Source organism: Misgurnus anguillicaudatus, chromosome 15, assembly GCF_027580225.2.
Source record: "Misgurnus anguillicaudatus chromosome 15, ASM2758022v2, whole genome shotgun sequence".
Lineage (NCBI taxonomy): Eukaryota > Metazoa > Chordata > Actinopteri > Cypriniformes > Cobitidae > Misgurnus > Misgurnus anguillicaudatus.
The window spans coordinates 3,103,088-3,126,442 of NC_073351.2; the positions used below are offsets into that span (position 1 = coordinate 3,103,088).

Genomic DNA, 23,355 nt, shown 5'->3' on the forward strand with positions numbered 1-23,355 from the left:
GTCTCTTGATTTTGATATAAAAAAATATTTTGCAGTTCAAATTTATTGTAGTAATTAACCAAAACAAAGTGGGTGTTTGTTTGAAATGTTTTTTCCTTTTTTCTAGTCAGATTAACTTTTCGAAGACCCTGTTTGTATAGAAATGAAATGGCAAAATTATGTTAAAGAATGATTTTTATTGCATTTTAATGAATGTTGCAGCTTTCACTTTGGACGTTTGCAAAAATGATGATGCTTCTCTGAGATCTCTGCAGTTTGTATTTATTCCCAGTCACCTTATAATCAATAATAATAATCACAATCAATTACAGTTGTGGACAAAATTATTGTCACCCTTGTTAAATATGAGCAAATTAAAAAAATAAAAATCTCATGTTCAATTTATGATAAATATTTGAAAGTGTAAGTAAAATCAAATCAATTTTTTCCTCAAATAAATGTTGTACAAAATTATTGCCCCCCCCATTCCCTTATGTAATGCTCTTTGCTACCTCCATTTGCAAGGATAAAATCTCAGAGTCTTCTTTTATAATGTCTGATAAGATTTTCGGATGCTTCGAAAAAAAAATTCATTTTGTATGTGAATCACAACATAATGACGTTATATACAGCATTTTGCTGTGAATGCAGTAAGCAGATTAAACATGTGCATCACTTTCAGGTTACTTCACAAGCTGGGGAAAATGGATAACTTTGACTGCTGACACCACAAATGTCAAATATCAAACTTTTTCTGGGTTATGTTTTCTCAGTATTTCAAAGCAAATAAGCTTTGTTGCGAAGCACATGAATATCTAAAATGTTATGATTAAAGGCAATGAATAAGACATTATATTATGCTACATAAGGGACGTCTCCACAAACTGAAACCATGGCACGAGCTTTTTAAAATTAATAATTTTTAATGTCTAAATATAAGTAAATGAAGATTAGACTTTTTTGTAGTCAGTGTAGATTATAAACCTTTAAATCGGTTGAATATGTAAATAGTGTTACATTCTGTTACCCAGAAAAAATAGCTCCCGTTTACTCTTGCCCGGACCAATGGGACGGCGCCGTTGACGTACGATACAGCGTGCAATGTTCTTGTCTTATTATGTCTATGGCCGTTGCTAAGTGACGTCTCCCGGAAGTGAAAGTGTACACTGTTCTGTACTGCGTTGAAACATGGCTGCTTCTGCAGTCAGCAAAAACAGCCAATGCGACATGCAGAAATGCCGCGAGCAGCCGCCCTTACAGGACAGAGAGGTTATCAAACCCTCAATTTCGGAGCTCACCAAAGAAGTGCGAACCAACATACTGTGTACAGTTGTAGGATGTGGGAAGATTCTGCCCAACACTCCAGCACTTAACATGCATCTGGTCAAGTCCCACAGAATCAAGGTACATCTTTTATACAACATTTTATCAGCCCAAAGCAAACTCATTCTCATTCGTTTACTCCTTAACCAGTTTGCTTTGGGTCTTCATTTCTTTTTTGGAAGCTCTGTTGCACACCAGGGTGTTTTTTTCACACTCGAATTTTCTTGTAAATTTGTCTTTATATAATGTATTATACATATATTCTAAAACAATTCCATGTATTTGATGTGATTTATAACCTACCTGTTTTCTAATCTTTCTATTCCATATTTATACACAGTTTCCTATTAATCTACTGTTTGTTCTGAAATGTATCTTCTGTAAAGCTGCTTTGCTACAATGCAAAAACTGGATAAAAACGCTAACTTACTGGTAAACCGATGTATCCGGGTGGCCGGTTTTGTAAATTAGATTTAAAACTAGGTGGAGGAAATACGAACATTGTGTTGTGGTAACAAAGTAATCATAAAGTCTGAATTCCTATATAAGTTTAATTTCAAAACATAAGAAAAAACATAATTAACTGCTTAACCATTAAGCAAAAGTAACAATTTTGATCAATTATTTGTTAAAACGCAATTTAATTCATTAGTTAAAGGAATAGTTTACCCTAAAATATAAGTTACCCCATAGTTTGCTCACCTTGATGCTATCATAGGTGTATATGACTAAGATAGCATTATCTATGACAAGAAAATGCTATCTAAGGTGTATATGATAAAATGTCAAATTTTCAGCTGAACACAATTAGTTATAATTCCAAGCTTTGTAATGCGCTGAATAATGTCAAGTTTTAGCGGCATGCCTGCCTTGCTACTATCACACTAGTATGAGTCTGTCTGTCGACCAGTCCAATTTTTACACGCCTGCCTTGCCTTGCTACCTGTCACACTATTACGCACCTGCCTCGCTACAAGGGCTGTGCAAAAATGTCCATACAGCTAACTATCGTGATCATTTTTTCCACGACATTGTGTATCTATTTCATTTTCTGGTATTGATCAAAAAAAAAAAAAAAATCAAATTTTTTTTATTAAATTCAGCGCTATTTTTTTACATTTTTGATTAAAAAGTAGTGCAATGTATCGCAATATGCACCGCAACGCATCGCACAGTGCCCTTTGTACTGTGATATGTATCGTATCGTAAGACCATTGCCAATACCCAGCCCTACCTAGCCTGCCAGTTGATCTGTTACACTCTTACACACGTGCCTCGCTACCTGTCACACTCTTGTGCATCTGCCTCTTTAGCGTCACATGAGTCGACCCGTCCAATTATTTCGCGCCTGCCTTCTCTGTCACTCTCTTTCGCACCTACCTCGCTACCTGTCAGCCATTCAAGCAGTACACATTCAATGCACAGTTGAAAGTTTCAAAATAGCTTCAAAATTATGAAATTAGGAGCATCAAAGGTCAATTTAATTTCAATTTCAATCTTTGACATGGCCTTACTCAGTCCCATTCACCTGGGATTTCACAGGTAGGGTCACATTTGTGAGTATGTAGCCTCGGTACCTGTCACACTTGCCTGAGCCTGCCAGTCGACCATCACACCATTACGTGCCTGCCTCCCTAACCGTCAGACTAGTTTGAGCCGGCCAGCAAATATAAGCGTATGAGTGTGACGGGTCAATAAACTGGAGACTATAAACGTGACTGATTGCTAAACTAGCGAAAATAATAGGGGTGCACCGATATAGCGGCCGATGATGCTTGCTATGCTTCTCAATGAATTATGGTAAAAATGCCGCTACATCATGTGCATCTCGTCAGTAATGTCGGTTCCTTGATCAGTAGTAAATCGTCATCACCTGCTATTCAGATGGAGCGGCATTTACTACACAAAGCCGTAGTTCACTGACAAGCTGGGCCATATCGCATACATATCGCAGGCGATATGTCCGCGATAATTAATGCGGAATTGCCCTGATTGTCAGTGAACTACGGCTTTGTGTAGTAAATGCCGCTCCATCTGAATAGCAGGTGATGGCGATTTACTACTGATCAAGGAACTGACATTACTGACGAGATGCGGATGACAATCACATGCAAATAATTTGTTTGAATAATAAACAGAGATTACCTTTGTGATAACTATATGGATATTTAAAAACTACAATACTTATTTTCTTGGTAGAAATGCAATCAAAAGTTGTAAAAAGATTATTATAAATCCGTGATCATGGTTTTGTAATTCATCCCCTCAGTTTATAAATCGTACTCACAGATTATTACACTGTTCCCTCAGTTTTACAAATCGTACGCCCAGATTTATAAACCGTATGCATGAGTTACACAATCCGTGCTCTCAGATTTGTAAACCGTACCCTCAGTTTTTGCAAACTCACAAATTCATAAACTGTGAGCACGCTTTTGCAATCCATTCATATGGTTTTGCAACATGGATTTGTAGCCCCTCCCTTATTTTAGAAATCTGTAGTCCACAAGCACGACAAAAGCTTTTTTTAAAATGGAGAATTCCCTCAAATTAAAAAAAAAATGATAGAGTTAAATGACGTTATTTCAACTTTTCGAGAGGAGTAGGTAAAAACCAATACAATACGAATAATTCAAAGATTCTTTCATTTGGTCTTTGGCTAATGCAGTGCTTCTCAAATAGTGGGGCGGGACCCCCAGGGGGGGCTAGAAGCGACACCAGGGGGGGCGCGCGAGACCCTGGGGAAAATACTTTTTCAGAAAGTCTTTTTTTTTCACCGTCACTTAAAGACATTACACCCCAATCACGCTGATAAGCCGCTTGAGTTTTTTTTATTATTTTTTATTGATTATATTTAATTTAATTTTTCAGTATTAAATGGTCAAAAAATATGCTGTAAATAAGGATAGATTTTTTTTATTTCAGGCAAATTGAGTTTGTCTTTTCAGTTACAGACTAAAAAACAATGTTAATAAAGTTATTCTTTGTTGTTAGTTGATCGATATTTCTTTTTTGTGTTTTCTTTAATGTTAATAAGGATACAATGTTTTGCAGATGTGTAATTTTATAGACAAATTATACTATTTACAGTCGCGGCGGAGAGTTGGGGGGGCGCGAAAGGTTTACTTCTTCCTAGGGGGGGCGTGACAGAAAATAATTGAGAAGCACTGGGCTAATGCAATTTTACATAGTTATTTAATAATAACATATTAACCAAATAAGCCTTTCAATAATTATATAAAATTGCATAACTATTTAAAAATTGCATGTTATGTTTAAATGCACAAATAAAAGTAGCGTCTGATTAAAATATTACGTAAATATTAACTACAACGTATAGAACATTTTTTCAGTTAGGAGAGTATGGAAGCATATTGGTAGCAAGTTTCAATTTGGAATGTAATATGCAATATGGCAGTTCTGTTTAAAATGCATTTTTTATGCTTTTTAATTTGCAAAATTAAATTGGAAATATATTACCTGAACTGATTAGATGTGTTTAACACGGTCAAGCAAAAACTGTAGGAAAATTATCATTTAAATGTAATTTTCATAAATACGTTTACGGGTATGTAACATGGGATTGCATTTTCATTTACATAACGTTCAACAGATGTAGCAAAATTAAATTGAAAATGCATTCCGAGTCGACCACGCCCCATCCTGTGAATCACTGCGTCAAGGCGGGGCCAGCATCTTCTGTTGCGTGTGCGAGTTGTCTGCATTATTGGGCACTGACAGCTATTTTTGTCTATTTCATGTAAAGCTGCTTTGCAACAATGAACATTTGTAAAAAGCGCTATATAAATAAAAATGAATTGAATTAAAGTATACCTTGTAATAGGGCTGCACGATAAATCGCATGCGATACCACGCGCATCACGTCAGTAAGGCCGGTTCCTTGATTAGTATTAAATCGCCATCAGCTGTTTTCAGATGGCGCGACATTAACTGCACAGAGCCGTAGTTCCCTGACAATTTGGGCCATATCGCATACATATCGCAGGCGATACGTCCGCGATAATTAATGCGAAATTGCCCCGATTGTCAAGGAACTACGGCTCTGTGCAGTTAATGTCGCGCCATCTGAAAACAGCTGATGGCGATTTAATACTAATCAAGGAACCGGCATTATTGACGTGAAGCGCGTGACAAACACATGCGATTTATCATGCAGCCCTACCTTGTAATGCAAGGTTGTTTTAGATAAAAATGTCTGCTAAATGTAAATAATGGAAATCATGGAATCACAGCTGGGAAACATTCTTGCTATGTATTTCTTCTTATTTTAGGAGGGTCTGGTCAATCCTACCATAAGGAAAGACATAAAGGGTTCACAGAAGCTCTACTGTTGCCCAGTAGAAGGCTGCCCAAGAGGACCAAACAGACCATTTTCTCAGTTTTCACTCGTTAAACAGGTACGTGAAAATGTTGGTTGTTTCTTTCTGCTATGTTTTATTTAGGTTACTGGAATGTAGTTCATTATTATATGCTAGGGGTGTAACGGTACACGTATTTGCACAGAACCGGTTCAGTACCAGACTTGCGGTTTGGGATTGCGGTTACTAGAGATGCCTGTTCGGTAAGACCTTTAAGGTCTAATATACACACATGAATTGCCGTTTGGTTTATGCATCCAAATCCGTCCGTTTTATTGTTACCTGCACATAATTTTGTGTGTCGCGCCTCCCTGTGTGTAAATTGTCGGTCCTGGAGTGCAGATGTCCTGCAGTTTAGCTCCAGCTCTAGTCAAGCACACCTGAAATATCAAGGTCTAAAGAGTCACCCAAATACTACAGGTAGGCAAGGTTTTCATAGGGTTGGAGCGAAAATCTGCAGGACATCGGCATTCCAGGACCGACTACCCCTGCACTATACCATGGCTAGCGGAGAAGAGAGAGAAATCCAAGGCTGCTCTGCCATCTTTCAGATTTTTAGTGTGGGTTAATTATTTGTGAGAGTAGATTATATATAATGTCAACGCAAATAGATGCAAATGATATTAATACGCACTATTTACCTCAAATGTGGCATCCTCGCAAGTTGAAAAATTTCAACTCAAGCAAAAACTAGCATGACGCAAAGTTAAATTCCAAGTTATCTAGAGCGAGGAACGAGATATACACAACACAAAGTGTAACACAGCATAAAGTGATTGTAAAGTTGCACTTTACATTCTAAATGAAAGCTACTGTACTGCAGTTCTGTTAAGTTTATTTTACTCAAGTATAGATATATTTATACAACAGTTCTTTCTGGTTCTCGAATCTGATTGGCTAAGAGCTATGCGATATTGTGCTGATAACGGCACTGTAACCGCTTCACCTTTCGTATCATTCTGCCACCTAGTGAATGGAGGTCCTAAACAGCCTCATCTCTGAATGGAAAAACACAGACGCCCTGTTTTTAAACACTTTCCGTGTGTCTCATTAGTTTACTAGCTCATAAATCAGTCTGTGAATCACCAATCGGAAGTTATTATTCCGTCAAAGATCAGCGCTCTTGGATGTTACGTTAAAGTTAATGGGAGAAATGTCTTGTCACATCATGTGGACGATTAACACTTGGAAAGAGGAATATAAACACTAATTTTTTTCTGGAGCTATATCTCTTATCAGAACGCGAAAACACCGTGAAACTGCAGGTAAGCACCGCAGCTTTTAAATGTGGACATTGATCATTTACTTAATCGTGACGTGACTATTAAAACATGTTATGAGATATCGCCACTGATATATTTATAAGCAGCATGCAAAAACATCTCTCTGACACTTATAAAAAACAGTTTTATATAGTACTGACAAGAACAAAGTTTAATAATAATAATCGAGTGCTCGTATCCCGTTAAGAATAAATGAGAAAGCAATAGTAACGTTATACAAGTATAGTTTTATTAACTTTTACCTCGCGCCAAAACAATAACAACACAAAATACACTAAATATGAAAAAAAAACAAGTAATAGTTTGATCATGACACCAAATACTGCTGATTTGATCTCATTTTGATGATCATAAACAAACAAGGCCAACATGAGAGCCAGGGAATCCTTTTCAGAGATGTAGCCCAGAGAGGGCGGTGGTCAGCGGGGCGAGTGAACACTGACGTCCGCTCATGCTTTGGTTCTCATTCGTACCGAATCTCACTAAGCAAACGTTCAAACAGGCGCTATCTTTACTAATCGACTGCAGATTTAAATATAATACATATACATTCTCGACTGAACTAATCTTAAAACTACACTTTGTGACCAAGAAACGGTAATATAAAGTAACGGCTTTTCCGTCCATTGAGTTGTTATGAGCTTCAAAGCAGCCGAAAGTGTTTCCTGTCATTCTGGCCGCCCTCAAATCCGTGGCGGAAGAAGTAGTTCTCAAACAAAGAGGCTTTTAAAATAACTCCGTTGTTGTTTTCTAGTTTTCGTTTTTCAAACGTGTGCTGTCGAACTGTTGTATAAAAGCGATATCGCTCTCGGGGTCGTGTGATATAGCTCTATATCATCACGGCTGTGATTGCCTCCGGCCTCGTGCCTAATCACAGCCGTGATGATATAGAGCTATATCACACTCCTACTCGAGCGATATTGCTTAATTATTTCATTGGACAATTTATCTTTTGAAACATTTTTTAAAATAAACATGCATGAAAAGTAGATCTTTGCGATTATTTCAAAGAGAGTTTTTTTCGTAACATCTCACTGTTCCTGTCGCCTAAGGATGTAATAATGTAAAAACACTTTGGCTAGAACCAAACTGAACTGTAAACTGCGGTAAAAATACCTGAGGTACTTATTGAACCGTGTACTAACTGTATTGTGTAACCTAATGTGTATCGAATGCAATCTTTAACAATAGTTAACAGTAGTTTGGTTTTATGCAATTTCTGTGATTTCCATTCTCTCATTGTGTTTTATTAACTTTTGTCTATATATATTTTATTTAAACCAAGCAAGTCTCTTATTCAAAATTGTTTAAAATCTGTACATTTATTCTTAACTGCACCGAAATTGAGCCAAACCATGACTTAAAAACCAAGGCATGTTCCGAACCATGAATTTTTGGGTACCGTTACACCTCTATTATATGTTAGAATTTGTTATGCAAGTATATCCTGTTAGAAAAGCTGTTGCTAACTAATCTGTTTCCTAATCTTACCAACGGTGCAGCACTTTATGAAGATGCATGCAGAGAAGAAGCACAAGTGTTTGAAATGCAGTAATGGCTACAGCACAGAGTGGGATCTGCGGAGACACACTGAGGATTGTGGGAGGACATATAGCTGTACATGTGGTTGTCCTTATGCCAGTAGAGCAGCACTGCTATCTCATATCTACAGAACAGGCCACGAGGTTCCTAAGGAGCACAGGTACATGATTCAATCTGTTCAAAAATGCAGCTTTTGAAGGATGGTATGTTTCTACCTTGACCTGCTCAAGGCATTATACAGTTGCACAATTTCACAGAAAATCATAAAGTGCTGAATATTATGTCTACGTCATATGTTTTTATCTACATACACCGTTGGTGTCCTTAAATGGAAGTCACTATTTTGCGCCACCATGTTTCTACAGTGCATGTTTTCTCACAATGTTGTTTCAAAAAGACGACTGTGGCAGCTACAGCAGGTTCTCTCTGTGCTTTGAAAGGAGCGGTTTAATAGTCTCGCGTGTTTTTCTCTGCCTTTTCTGGACAAAGCCCGCCCACAAGCTGTTTGACCGACATGTCAAACAACCAATCACAGTTTGTTTCGTCTAGCGTCACATTTTGGACTCCCCACAATAACGAGCCGGCTGGCATTATTGAAATAACCAGCCGCAACCAAATAGCATCTAAATAAACAACATTACTCACCATAGAACAACGTTGTGCACTTCATCAACAGCCACACCAATGAGACGCTCCTGTTAAACATCTGTTTGAAGCACATCTCTCCACTTTTTAACACGTACAAGCAATTCAGGAAAACCAAACTTTTTGACTCCACTAACTGCCTCAAGCAAAACTCTTGGATGTCTTTTAGAGAGTCTATGCTTCCATGGACCGAAACTAATCGCGACACTCGCGTCTCCTGGAAATCCAGTTTATTTCAACCAATCAAAGACGATTTTGACATTTTCACAGGGTATCCAGAAAAGTGTACGAAAAACATCAGACGTTTAGCCAACAGTCTGTGGGCGTGACGTCTGAGGCTGAGACTAGCGGTTTACTGAGACGTTTGTTGCAATTTGCAAACTCACCACTAGATGTCGCTAAAATCTACACGGTGCACATTTAACTGCAAACGTATCTACAGGAGTGTTGTTAACTAAGCGTGTTAGGTTGGCTGCTCCCATTGCAGAAGCAGCGCTAGGGCATGCTTCTGCTCATAGATTGATGCAAAAAAATCATAAAATCATGTAAGTTACCATATTTTGTCATTGGCAGCGCGACTAACATGGCAGGGCATCTCTGGGTTTAATGTCAAATATTATATTTTATAAAAGTCTAGTCTATCTAAAAATGGCATAGCAACCTGTTCTTAAAAAAAAGTAAAAATGGAGAATCGAACCGTGACCTTAGAATCGTAAATGTTATTCCTGACGCAAATGCGGGCGACGCCATCTTGAGCTCAGATGGGTAGAACTTCCGGTGAGCCACTACAGCTAATAGTAGTCCTATTGTGAGGGATACGAGTCTGCCGTTTTGACTGGCATTATAATGCTTATTATGAAATCCAGGAAGACCGGCATAATTTGTGCAGTTACGGGTTGCCATAATAGATGATACAAACGCAGTAAATCTTTACAAAACAGTTGTTTTAACTATAATACACGCACAAGAACTGAATGTTTATGTGGCGCATGTGCATGTATTAACTGTATCCACACATCCATCCAGTAAAACCTTTCTTAGAAACTGACAGTGAACTATACAATAATTATTCAAAAACAACATACAGTATTATGCTGATAAAAATATGCTGATTTATTCTGCTACTATATATTATTACAAAAATGAGATTACAGTACATAATAGCCTACGACATCTTTTATAATAGTTCGTGATGTGTTTACGCATACAGTTATTTTTGTTTTAAATGATTTTAAGCAAATAATTTCATAAGCTCATGTCTTATTTACTGTATAATATTTTCATAAAACGAAAACAATACTGAAAACATGTAATAGGAGTTTAATATGTTTATTATGGTTTGTTTAAAAAACGTACAATGTGTTGAATGAGAAGCAAGTTACTGCTGCTGTCGGATCGCGTGAAGCTTGATGTGTAGCCAAAAACTTGATAAGTCGATTAAAAATTGCCGTTTAAAAAAACCTCACACCAGGGACAGTTGTGTCATTTTAAACCATCACCTAAAAAGGTTAAAAACAAGAAGTCTCTGTATATTCCATGTATTAAACACTCGACTGACTGTCCCATTGTAGAGATGGTATGTCTCTGTGCTTTTATATTTGCACATTGAAGACCCGTCACCCCCGAGGAACAACATGAAACGATTGAATATATCTTGATAATAATTTCATCCTTACACTGGTTCATACATGAAATTATGACCGTAATCATCATGGAAATCGCCGGCTCTGGTTAAGTGACAGTACGCGCCGGAAGTCGCACCCATAATTCGCGCAAAGCGTCATGGGGCGTAGGAATAGTGTGGATAGATTTGAGGATTTGGAGAATCGTGACACCCCTAATTATACCATAACCTCAAGTCATGTTTAAAGTTGACATAAAGTATGCTATCCTCATGTTAACAGGCTCAAAACACCGAGAGCCTGGAGCGAATAAAAAACATAACAGACTGCACAGTCGACATATAAATATCTTTTTTTTACATGTTTTTTTTTTAAAGAAAGACAACCATATTTAGGGTCCGAAATTAACTTTTTGGCTCACCTGCCACGGGGACTGGTAGATGAAAAAATCCACCAGCCAAGCATATTTTTTACCGGCCAGAATAATAAACAGTCTTTTTTGTCACATGTACAGTGATTTCATTTGCTGTATTTATGGCAGGGCTGGCAAAATCTCAAAATCCCTGGTAGCCCTTCGGGCAGGCACTCTTCAGTTTTTGGTACCCCAAAATGAATGCAAGTAGCCCGAATAAAAAAAATACATTACTTTTAATGTAGAATATTAAGACAAAACATCTATCAAAACACAAATAACACACATCAATTTTCAGTACATATCAATCATCAGTACAAATTTTTCTTCTAACCGAAGTGAAATATCTATAAACTTCAGATTCTGAATCTGAAATATTAACTGAAGTCACAGATAAGAAAATACCACTTGACTTTTTATTTACCTATCATAAACTGTAAAATGTAAAAGCGGGTCTATTTAAAAACTTACTTTAATTGGTAACACCTAATATTTTTTTTTACTTTAATTATTTCACTTAAACTGGGAAATTTAAGTTGAAAAAACGTAAATTGTTTAGTCATTATCAATAATTTGATAACTTTAACTTTTTACAGTGTATATTATTCATATAATTTATATACATTTAAGTATACCATTGCTGTCTTGATAATCCCATAAGAAATGTTGGTACTGTGCAAGCACTTGAATAAGTTTGACTAATATACATCTTATACTATATATTATATTGTGTAATAAACATTGTATAAAAACCCTATACTCTTTATATTTCATAATGTTATATTAATTCCTATCTACTGTCTATATACTACTAATATGTATTTATTTTACATTTTCTGCTCTGCAACAATGCAACAATAATTTTTTTCAAAAATGCTAGAAATACATTTGAATTAAAGTAATTCTAACACAATCTTTGTTGTAAAGTGCATGATCTTCACCTCTCTGGTGCCCTCTTGTTAGTCTTAACTAGGTTAAGAGACCTCTCCAGCTCTCTTAAATAATTTAGGAGCTGAGACCTAGTCTTAACACTTAGGAGGCTTTAAAAATCAAACTTATTCTTAAGTCTAGGAATAAGAGTAAAATTACATCATTCTTAGAATTTTGACACACTTAACTTTTTTGACTCTGTGGACCCTGTACCGGGTCCAGAATTATTTTATTTTGACTTAATATAAAATATTCCTTTAATTTTTAATGATCTGTCATGGACCCAGTACCACATATAAGATACTGTTTGAAAGCTTAGACTCTCTACTTTCTGCAGATATGCATCACTTTGAGATATGTTTTACAGTAAGAAAGTTAGTTACACTTAATTTACACTATCACCCCCCCCATATTTTTTTATATAATTTAATATTCACATATCTCATATTTTTCAAGTATGACAAACATGGGCAAGTCTTATATCAAATGAAAGCTCTCACTCTCATCACATATCCAACAATCGTCGAATGAATAATGAGGTAAAAAATCGTCTTTTGTAAACATATGGGAAACTTGATTGTGAACTGCCTCAGATAGCACAGATAGCCACAAATGATACACCATCTTTTCTCTTAGGTCCTACTCTAAAAAATGAGTCCATTCACAGCATTTTCTTTGGTTGTGTGCATGAATAATCCCTTGCTATTTATTATATGTGCAAAACTAAAAATTAATATTTATATGAAAAATTTATTTTCGCACACTTCAGTAAAATGAGAATAACTTTTGAATGCGACATGATAAAGAGTTCATTCTTTTTTTGGGTGTTTACTGTCTGCTGCTGGTAACAACCAGAACTGTCTGCAGTCTGCTAGAGCACACAGAACCAGAGTTATACACTTTCAAAGACAGTATTTACAACATAAAAAAAGAAAATTTGGTGTTTTATCATATGAAAAACCACATAAATAACAATATTTGTCACAAACAGCAGCTTTATATGTAACTTCAAAGGGTTTTCTGCAAAATGATATAAAGATATTGCATTTATTCCACTGTATGTGGTTATGCCGACACTTCAAATGTTTTTTGGCAGAAATTGTACACCATAAGCGTATTATTCCTTCCATCAGTTGGAGTAAAATAACTTTTGCATTTATTATGATAGAGAAAAAATTCCTTTTTCCTCTGTAAGCTGGCCATTGCTGGAATCAAACACAACTGTCTGCAGGTTTCGTTCCCACTCAGGGCCAGAGTTATACACTTTTAAATACAGACTTTAGAAAAAAAACATCAAAAAGCGCCTATTTATTTTTGTGTTTATTAGAGGACTGACAACACATACAACCATGTTGAGCACTTTAAACAGTGTTTTATGTAATATCAAAGGGTTTCCTGTAAAATGATACCAAACTTTTGTATGTGCACCTCTGCTTGTGGGTATGAGAAGCTTTTGAAATTGGGTAGGCCAAATCCAGGCGAAAATCCCCAAAATAGCCTCAGAGTGTAAGAGGTACTAAAATTTTACTCTGAGCGGCTTTATACATATGGGCCCTGATTTTTATGGATCCGGTGTTCTGTCGAAGTCTGTTTCTCTTTAGTGTAATGTTTCTTATAGCGCTTATTATTTAGATAAATTGAAAGTTTAAATGTCTTGGCTACTGATGTGCATGTATGTAATGTATATGTATTGTTCTTTATTTGTTAATCAATTATTTTACAGTATGACTGTTGTTTACAGTATGAATCGCTAAAGTACAAAGAAAAACTAAGCAATACTATCATGTATTTTAATAATACCGTTTATTAAATTTTCATCATTTTACAGTTTTTTTATAATTTCTTCCTTATATTTATAGCCTACATGTTTACTCTTAAACTATTATAAAACTATTATACAAATTAATATGTATAGGCTTGTTTATATATTAATAACACTTAACATCATGTGTGTGTGCTATTTTTATATATTTATCAAGTATGTAAACACAATCATTTTAGAACAAAGAGGAAAAAGACAAGATATAAGGTAAAAAGAAATAATAGAAAACGGAAAAAATATGAATTAATTCCAGATGATTTCATTACTCTAGTCTGTCCATTTAAAGGATTGCAACGATAAACGCTTATCTTGAAATGGTGTCTTCGACGAGGGTATTCCATCAAAATGAATCTCTTTTTTTTTGGCATTCCTATTCTTACACTTAACAGCACAACAAGACATTTTCTAGTGAGTTATATTGCCTGTTATACTTGTGTGTAATTCATTTCCACTGTTTTTCTGCCACCAAATTGCGCGCGCAGCTTGCACTGATGTAACTGTGACGTCTACTCGCAAAAGGTCTATTCACAGCATAATAAATAAAGGAATAAGTGAGCTTGTAGTACTTTTTACTGTGTGCAGCCCATAGAAAAATTTAAATTTGGCACACTAAAAGACACGCTGAATACTTACAGTACCAAAATAAATTTGGTGTTTGGCAGTGCTGGATAGTGCAGATTAAGGGGTGGTATTATTGTAATACGCCACAAAACAGGTGAAATGTGAATGACCTATTTTTTTTCACATGCTTGCAGAAAATGGTATACCAAAGCACAGATGCTTGGTTGATCTTTTTCACATTTTCTGGGTTGATAGAAGCACTGGGGACCCAATTATAGCACTTAAACAGTGTGAAAATCTGACTTTTTCACACTGTTACCCCCTGTAAAACAAAGAAAAAATCTTAGAAATATGTGGGTCAGGACTATTACTGCTTGTTTATCTTCTGATCTTATAAAACGCTGAGGATGTCATTATTTTTTCTATCTTTTAGGTATCCACCTGTAAAAAAGAGAAAAATGGAGAGATTGGCAAGCAATGCAACAAACGTTTTTCCCAATGAACAAACATATGAAGTGCTTGACTCTAAGAAAAGCCTCACCGAAGGAGCAGTCCCTGCAGAGGGGGTCCCTGAAGTCCCAGACACAGCACAACACAAAGTTCATTCCCCAAGAAATATCCAGAAGCTCCTGCTTCCCAAGCCGAAAGTGGCTCTAGTCAATGTTCCTGTAATGCAGCTCACACACCTGCCTGTCCTCCTTCCCTCCACGGAAAGCAGCGTTTTGAGATCACTGGTCTTAGCTGTGGGTGTGCAAGGGTCCGTTAGCACGGTGCAACTTTTATCACCGTCTGCAGGGGCGATGGTGCCTGATCTGAACACTAAAACGGCAAGTTTCAGAGACACTTTCTATGTTCCTAGATCTGAAACCATTAGCACAGGAGTACAGGTCAATCTTGAGAACCTTGCCTCTGTTGGAGACCAAGTGGTGCTGGATCTTGTATCTAGAGGCAAAGGCACTTCTACAAATATTCAAACTGATATATCGTACCTCAGCCGGGGGATGGAAGCTGAACAGGTAAATGCTCACCTCAGTTGTGATGCCTCTGTGTCGTCTTGTTCTCAGACCGACATTAGTTTAAGCGCTCAAATTAAGCTACCTGTCAGTGTGCAAACCCAAACATTACCATCACGAATCAGAGCCTTGTCCTCCATCGGAGCACAGACTGATGTTTTTAGTTTCTCTTCCATGAACGTGACCCGAGAAACACAGACAAGCTGCTCAGCAGTAGCAGCGGTGGATAAAAACCAGATGGACCAAGCTATGTGCACAGACCTTTTTGATACTGAAACACTTACTGTCTCTACTCAGACTGCTATAATGAATGCTTCTTTCAGAACCAATAGTTTAGAGGATCCCCTCTCCAACTCTACTGCTGGGCTCTTTGAGGACAAGACTCCCTCATCCATGTGTTTTAGACCCCAGACGGACATTTTACACCAAAACACCGTAGCAGACAACCAGACTCAGACTATGATACTCTTCCGAGACTTAGAGAACATCCTTTCTGACCACTTGGGTGCGGCGGCTTCGGGCTGTGGTTCAGGTTTAGTGCCTGTGCATGAACCAAATCATGCTGGTATAGACTTTGATTTTGAGGAGTTCCTTAATGCAACACACATTCAAACTCAAACAGAAGAAAGTGGATCAAGCTGCCTAAACACAGAAACGACTTTGGAGCTCCTAGACATTGAGACACAGACCGACTTCCTGCTTTTTGGTGACGGACGCAACGGTAATGTGGGAACAAGGGTGCAACCGAATGATCTGGAGCTTGAGATGTTTGACACCCAGACCCAAACAGACCTTAACTTCCTACTAGAATCGAGTGGGCACATGCCCCTCAGCAGTATTCTCAGACAGTCTAGCTTCAGTATGAGCACAGAGTCCTCGGACACGGAGACACAGACTGACGTTAGGTCTGGTCCGTTGTCTCTGCCGTGCACCCATGATGCACAGGTGAGACTTAGCAGCGCTAAAACGCAGACCATCTCGACATCGCTTCACACTAGCAACGAGACCCAGACGGCAGTGGATGATTTTCTTTCGGCAGATTTGGCCTGGAACATGGAGTCTCACTTTAGCTCGGTGGAAACCCAGACGTGTGAAGAGCTTCTTTCATTGTTCTCGCATGCTGAGAAATCCAAAAGCTGAAAGCTCCACCGAGGTGGTGGTTGTAATTTGGGGAAGATTAACGGAGGAGTCGTTTCTGTCATCTCCCTCTGCAAGGGTGATAATTTAGCATGCTTGTAATCATTTCTAAATAAGGTAATACTGGATATATCTATGGATGTCTCCAAGGATGTGTACATACAGTATGCCTTTGCAGCACTTTATCGCCTCAGTGTCATTATTTTACAATTCCAGTTTTTTTCCCATTGCATATTAACATATAATAACATATGTAATCTGTCCTTCCAGTAGGATCGTTGGAATGTCTTGCTGGTACTAATATTGAAATGTCTTGTTTTGGACTTTGATGCAAAAACTTTATCTGTAAGATAAAACAACAGCAGACTACATTGTTATTGTTTGTTTTCATCCTTGGACTGTTTGCTTTTATTGTATAAAGCAAATTTATTTGTACAATTCTTTAGTCTAGATCCACCTAGTTGCTTACACTGTGAATACGTTATGTTATGTGTTTTTTGCTGACTGTTATGGCACTAAGAACTAAGTATCCTTGAGTATATCATAAATCAGTTGTTTGCATCTTAACTAATGCACCCTTATGCATGTTTCAAGTTGCATTTCCTTTAAAACGGCACTGGGTAGTGCTTGACTATGATTTGCGTTCTGTTCTGTACTGTACTGTACTGAGTATTTGATTCAAATGGCAGATGTTTACATTTAAAAACCCTTTAATATTTAAGTATGGATAAGTTTCATAAAATATCTGTTAAGCCACTGTTATGTAGTGCATTTTCAGTATTGCGTTTAGCTATCTTCAGCTTTTTGTTGGTGCCTTAGTGTTCAGTAACAGATAAATATATGCTTTTGATCGCAATACTGAAATACAGTTGAACTGTTGTTTAATGAAAAACGAAAATCGCTTTCTATGTTAGAATTTTTTTGTGTATATTTATTTCATCTGTGTAAGTATGCAAAGTGTGATGTAAATGCACTAGCTACTTTACTACTCGTAGGAAGTACTGCACTAGATATCAAAGCCAGCTATTGCCTCTTTTTTTTATTGTGTATACATATATTTATGGTATGATATTATGCAGTATTATAGCTAAAGGCCCCATTCGTGTGTATTCTTGTATTTAATGTATATGAAGGTTTTTTCAACATGTAGAATGTGATGCATTGTCTGTTTACTGTACGGCATTGCTTTGGCTGCTAAAACCTTTAGTGTTTGCATGCAGCACTCATGTTGGGGTACCAGGATAATTAACGGACATCTGGAGTAAATCCTGCATAATAATGTAACGCTGAACTGTTATTTTATTTAGGTAATGATGATTTTTTTTTGTATTGAAAATATTGCTATAAACAACAAGTTTCTCTGTAAAGAGCACATGCTGTGCCAAGAATGTTGATTTTTTTTGCCAGGAAATGTATGCGTCTTGTTTAACTTGACATGGGACATTATAATTAAGTATAATAGTAATAATTTATTACTGATATGTATGTTCTTTAGGGACTAGTTTATTATTTTAACCCTGACTACATGTTGTTTTGGATTTTCACTACAGTACATGCAAAATAAATGGCAGTTCATTTTGTTGGTCATTAAAAGTTTCGTAATGTCATTTTTATCTATTATTATGTTTTCATGATTCAAGAAGTAAGCACATTATGATATGAGACAAAATTTTGCCAATCCTCAAAAAAGCGTCCTCAAATTTTATCAGAAATGGGCAATTTTTCTGTCACCCCAAACTGCTAAATTCAGTACTGAGAGATAGGGCCACATTTACCGTCACAATGGCGTCATCAGTGATCAAATATTGAAACATCCTAAATCACAATGAATTACAGTTTAAAGGTCAATATAAACAACGGTTATATTAAAGTTAAGAGGATAAATGTCATACACTGCAAGAAAAAAATCCCAGGGTTAGTTCATTTTTGGACATTTTTTATACCTCAACACAACACAGTTTAATACCTAATTCAAAATACAAGTGTAGCCTATTGCTTTTCTATGTTTGTTCTAAAATGTCTTTTCTAAAAATATTTTTTATTAAATGGCTTCATTGCATTTTTAACGTTAGACTACAGTTCCCTGTTGCAGGGGTCCTGTTTGATAACCCGCACCTGCAGTGATTGACAAAACACCTGGCCCATATTCAATTTAATGCCATACTCATTCCCTTTGACACAAAGATGTTCACTCGCGGGTACCCGCCTCCGTGCAGCACTTGTCCCTGCTATTCCATCTGAAAACAGATTTAACACATTCAGGTGATTCTCACATATCCAGATTTTTTTAAAAGCCCTTGAAGCCAATTTTTTGCACATAAAAGATTAAGGCCTGAATTACTATAACCATTATTTTTAGAGGATTTAAAACATATTTCCTTTAGAATTATTTACATTTTTTAGATTATCATTATTAAAAATTATCATTACCGCGTCACAAAATAGAACAGCAACTCATAGGCTAGGCTACTTTTTAATTAGTTGCTTATTATTTTAAGGGGACATTTCAATAAATACACACTAAATATTTGGTGTTCCTAGAGTACATATGTGAAGTTTTAGCTTAAAATACCCCACACTGCCCTTTTAAATGCAAATGAGCTGATGACATGCAAACACTAATCGTCATAATGGTGGTTTGTTGAAATTGAAAATCAATTGTGCTATCAACTATTTTCTCTCTTTCTCTGCACTAAATGGCAGTGCCTTGGTTGGAAAGGGGAGGTATTATTATAATAAGATCCTTCTCTTGCAGAGAATGGTTTACCAAAACTAAGTTACTGGGTTGATCTTTTTCACATTTTCTAGGTTGGTAGAAGCACTGGGAACCCGATTATAGCACTTAAATGTGGAAAAAGTCAGATTTTCATGAAATGTCCCCTTTAAGTGAAACAGTTTGTGCAAGCTTATTTATTTTATTATTTTTTCTCCAATCAGAGACGTAATCATCATGTTCTGTTGATTTAATGCTATTTACGCATGAAACTGAACTCCTGGGGAAAATGATCATATTTAGGAGATTTATTTAAGAGATTAAATGTTGTGTTTAGGGTTAGGTTTGGGTGAAGGATTAGGATTAAACAGTGCTCATTCGGCAAAATTTCATTTGCTGTATCCCTTCTAGCCATTATCGCAAGCGTGGCGGGAATGTTTTTTTGGCATGGCTGCCAACATATAGCGGTAACACTTAAGTGATATTACTGAGTGCCATGTGTTGAAAAGTACACATATTATTAACAAATTAACAATTGTTTTACAAAGTATCTTACAAAGTAATGTTTTAAAACGTTTTAGAACCTAAATTAATATGTACCGTATATTTGTTGTGGAATATAACTTATTTTATAAAAATCCTATTAGCCAATGGGGTGCCTGGCCCCCGCAAGCTCTGCCTATGAATAGCAGTCACAGTCTTCATTTATTCACCCGCTTATCTGTGGAATCTCTTGTATTGTCCGTTTGAGATGAGAACATTGGCAGAAAAACTGATTGTAAGAGCTGGGTCCAGATCAATCTGACCGTTACCATCCCGTTCTTTACAAGGGGTTTTGTACATGTGGATCCCTAAATATTTTACTACGACCGTGGTTTTACTACAAATAAAACAGTAACTATAGTAAACCAACATGGTATTTGTTGTTAAACTGGTTAAACAAATTGAAATCAATCCACCTAAAAGCATATTTCACTATTACTATAAAAAAACTATAGGCGTAATTTATGGGTGGGATATGTCCCCAACACTTCATGCCAAAATTGATTATGCCCAAACCACTTTGCGCTAAAGAAGGAGAGGAGTGATCATGCATCAGGAGTTTGAGCATGTGCAAGAGGTGGAGGCGCAGAGAACTGACTGCTGATAGTGTTTGTTTTGTTTACAATTTGCCTTGACCCCTGTGACGTTGGGGTTAGGGACAGGGTTAAGGATTCAGTTTCGTTGTTGTTTTTTATGAGAATCGTACGATTTTGCACGCTTAACTTTGTATGAATTGATACGAATTAGCCAACTCATGAAATATGTACGATTTCTCGTGAGATCAGTCATATGATAGGGACTTGACGACGAACCGGTAGGATATGCAGAACACCTAATCAGGGAGCGAATATGGGCAGCAATGCCTTCATTTATATTCTTTAACATAAGTCATGTTCGTCTTCACCAGGGATGTCCAAGCTTGGTCCTGGAGGGCCGGTGTCCTACAGTGTTAAGCTGAAGCTTTCCTCAACACACATGCGTAGTGAGAGTAACTAAAAAGAGCCAGTGCACATTGCATGCGGTATTTGCATCTGCCAGCCATGCCCCGCTGGTGGAGTATAAATAGGCGGCAGGTACAGCTCATCTTCAGGTTTCTGCTGAGGAGCCGAGCCAAAGAAAAGACCGGCCGCTGAGCAGCATGGTCTCTAACCATGGCGAGGGGACGTGACGTTTCTGTTCCCTTCCTTCAGGGAACATGCGTTACATCTTTAACCAAGACGTTCCCTTTCAGCCAGTCATTTTGATGTCATGTCGATGACTGACAAATCAAAGTGCCATGAGTGCTGCCCCTTCCAGTGCCTTGCGTAAGCCTCCCGGCCTATTAGAGGAACTAGGATCGGGGCTTACGTAGAGAGTCACTTTTGTTCCTGCACAACCCGCTCAGTGACACTTGTAATGCTGGGAAGCATACCTATTCCAGTGGTAAGGGGAATGCTGCAGAAGCCACATCCTCCTTACGGAGGTTTTTAGTGGGATGTACTATATGGAGCAACCGCATAGGGTTTTACTGCATATCAAAGTATCTGGGGTGGCTTCAATGAGACTCTTCAATAGCGAGCTCTGCCAGGGGAAACACAGGCTCAAGGCTATACTGCAGAAAAAATGGGATCCACATGGATCGCTACATATGGATGTCAAGCCTAGCAAAAGGTTTTCAAGAATTCAACAAATTAAAGGCTGGCGCCAGACGCTCCGCCATGTCTGGCTGCCAACTTGTTGGAGGAAGTGGTAGAGTTTGCCAATATGGAACTTCTTGCATTGATCCAGCACCATTATAGCACTGCAAGCTGGCACACGAGTTGAGTCTTTCAGTGCTTTTACTTGTTTCAGGTGATTACACATTCAAAGGCTGTGTTGCCTTGCCCCCAGCTCCACAAATGTCACCTATCAAGGCGCTGCATGCCATGCCTAGGAGTAAGCAACACTTCCGGTGAAGTGCGCTCGCAACCTGAGCGGGCATGGCATTCCCTAAGCTTGGTAAAACAGGACAATAGTGTCCACCATAGTGCACAGCAATGTGGGCGCGTAACCTCAATAGAGACGATAGTCCAAAATCTATATCGGTTGACAAATTTCTACCGGTTAATTATAACCACCGGTTTATCGCCAATCATCACTACTGCTACTGACCAAACCACTCCAGAGCAGAGCTGAACCATCCTAACCACATATCTTTACATACCATCTGTCTAACAGCAGAGCCAGGTGAGTCCCACACACAATTACACTTTATGGAGAGCCCTGAACTGGGCACTTGCGCTCTTTCCATAGTGCCCTGGATCCACTCGCATGGGTGTCTGGAACCCTCTCTAGTGCCAGCCCGTCCTATTGGCTCCTTCACACTATCAGACTCAGCTATGCAAGGATTGCGGTCCTACTGGAAAAAAATCTACTTTTAAAAATCACCTGTCTCACTCTCTTTTTCTGCACTGTATGAATAAGTTCACAGTGTTATAATTTTACTGATATGTAGGTATATTGCCCTCTCCAACAATATTAATCCAGGCTGGTACAGCATTGCCTTTTGAAGAAAGAACTTGGAGCTCTTTCTTTAAAAGGCTCTGGGATTAATGTATATTGCCTTTCATTTTTGCTTCAGTGTGTTTTCTGCTTCACGTTCCTATTCATTGCAGATGCAAAAGCAATCCATCACAAGTTTAAGTGATGGATTGCCACGCTCTTCATAAGACACCCTGGACACAGGCATATTGTATCCTCTTACCAACGTCAACTGACAGCCTGAGCTGAATGGCGGATACACAGAGAGTGAATTAAAGCCTGATGGATATCAAAAGCTGCAAAAGGCTGTAATAACCCATGCAAAGGGCAGCATGTGTGTCAAACAGAAGAAATGTTGAAATGCAACTTCATTTTTTTCTTCTCTTTGTAAGAAAAATATTAGTTGTTTTAGCTTCAGGCATATGTTGGTAATTCATGATTATCAAAGCACAAGAACAGGTGGACAACATTGTGACTGAACGGCTATAAACAATGTTTTTACAACAGAGAGGCCTCAAATTAAAACTTTTTTTACTTGTGTGATTGCTCTGTACCGTGCCCTGGTATGGTTTGGTTAATCAGGCCCTGGCCGGCTTTTAACAGACCTATGGCCATCCAAAGCACTTTACAATTTGCCTCACATTCACTCCCTCATTCATACATCAACGGCAGTGTCAGACATGCAAGGCGCCATCCATCTCGTCAGGAGCAGCTGGGGTTAGATATATTGCTCATGGACACCTCGACACTTGGTCCAGTGGAGCCGGGGATTGAACCACCAACCTTCCGGTTTGTAGACAACCTACATGAACCACTGAGCCACTGCCGCCCCCAGCTATATTCTATAGTGTGCTATCTCTTAACCTACCAATTTAAAGGCAAAGTGACACATGGGACAATTTATGGTAACACATACTTGGAAAGTGACTTCTGCATTTAACCTGGTCTTGCG

At 37.7% G+C, this 23,355-nt stretch overlaps 1 protein-coding gene across 1 annotated transcript; it reads left to right on the top strand.

Annotated features, from left to right (window-relative positions):
• Positions 1-1,102: 1,102 nt before the first annotated feature.
• On the top strand, positions 1,103-18,255 carry atmin (ATM interactor). The gene is made up of 4 exons (XM_055173375.2): positions 1,103-1,383; positions 5,595-5,720; positions 8,467-8,666; positions 14,932-18,255. The coding sequence occupies exons 1-4, from the start codon at positions 1,168-1,170 to the stop codon at positions 16,649-16,651; spliced, it is 2,262 nt and encodes a 753-aa protein (XP_055029350.2). The 5' UTR covers positions 1,103-1,167; the 3' UTR covers positions 16,652-18,255.
• Positions 18,256-23,355: the final 5,100 nt, after the last annotated feature.

Bases quoted from the DNA above. Each gene is read 5' to 3' on its own strand.
- atmin (XM_055173375.2), top strand. From the start codon at position 1,168: ATGGCTGCTTCTGCAGTCAGCAAAAACAGCCAATGCGACATGCAGAAA. The intron at 1,384-5,594 runs GTACATCTTTTA...TTCTTATTTTAG, and splicing joins TCAAGTCCCACAGAATCAAG to GAGGGTCTGGTCAATCCTAC. The intron at 5,721-8,466 runs GTACGTGAAAAT...CCAACGGTGCAG, and splicing joins AGTTTTCACTCGTTAAACAG to CACTTTATGAAGATGCATGC.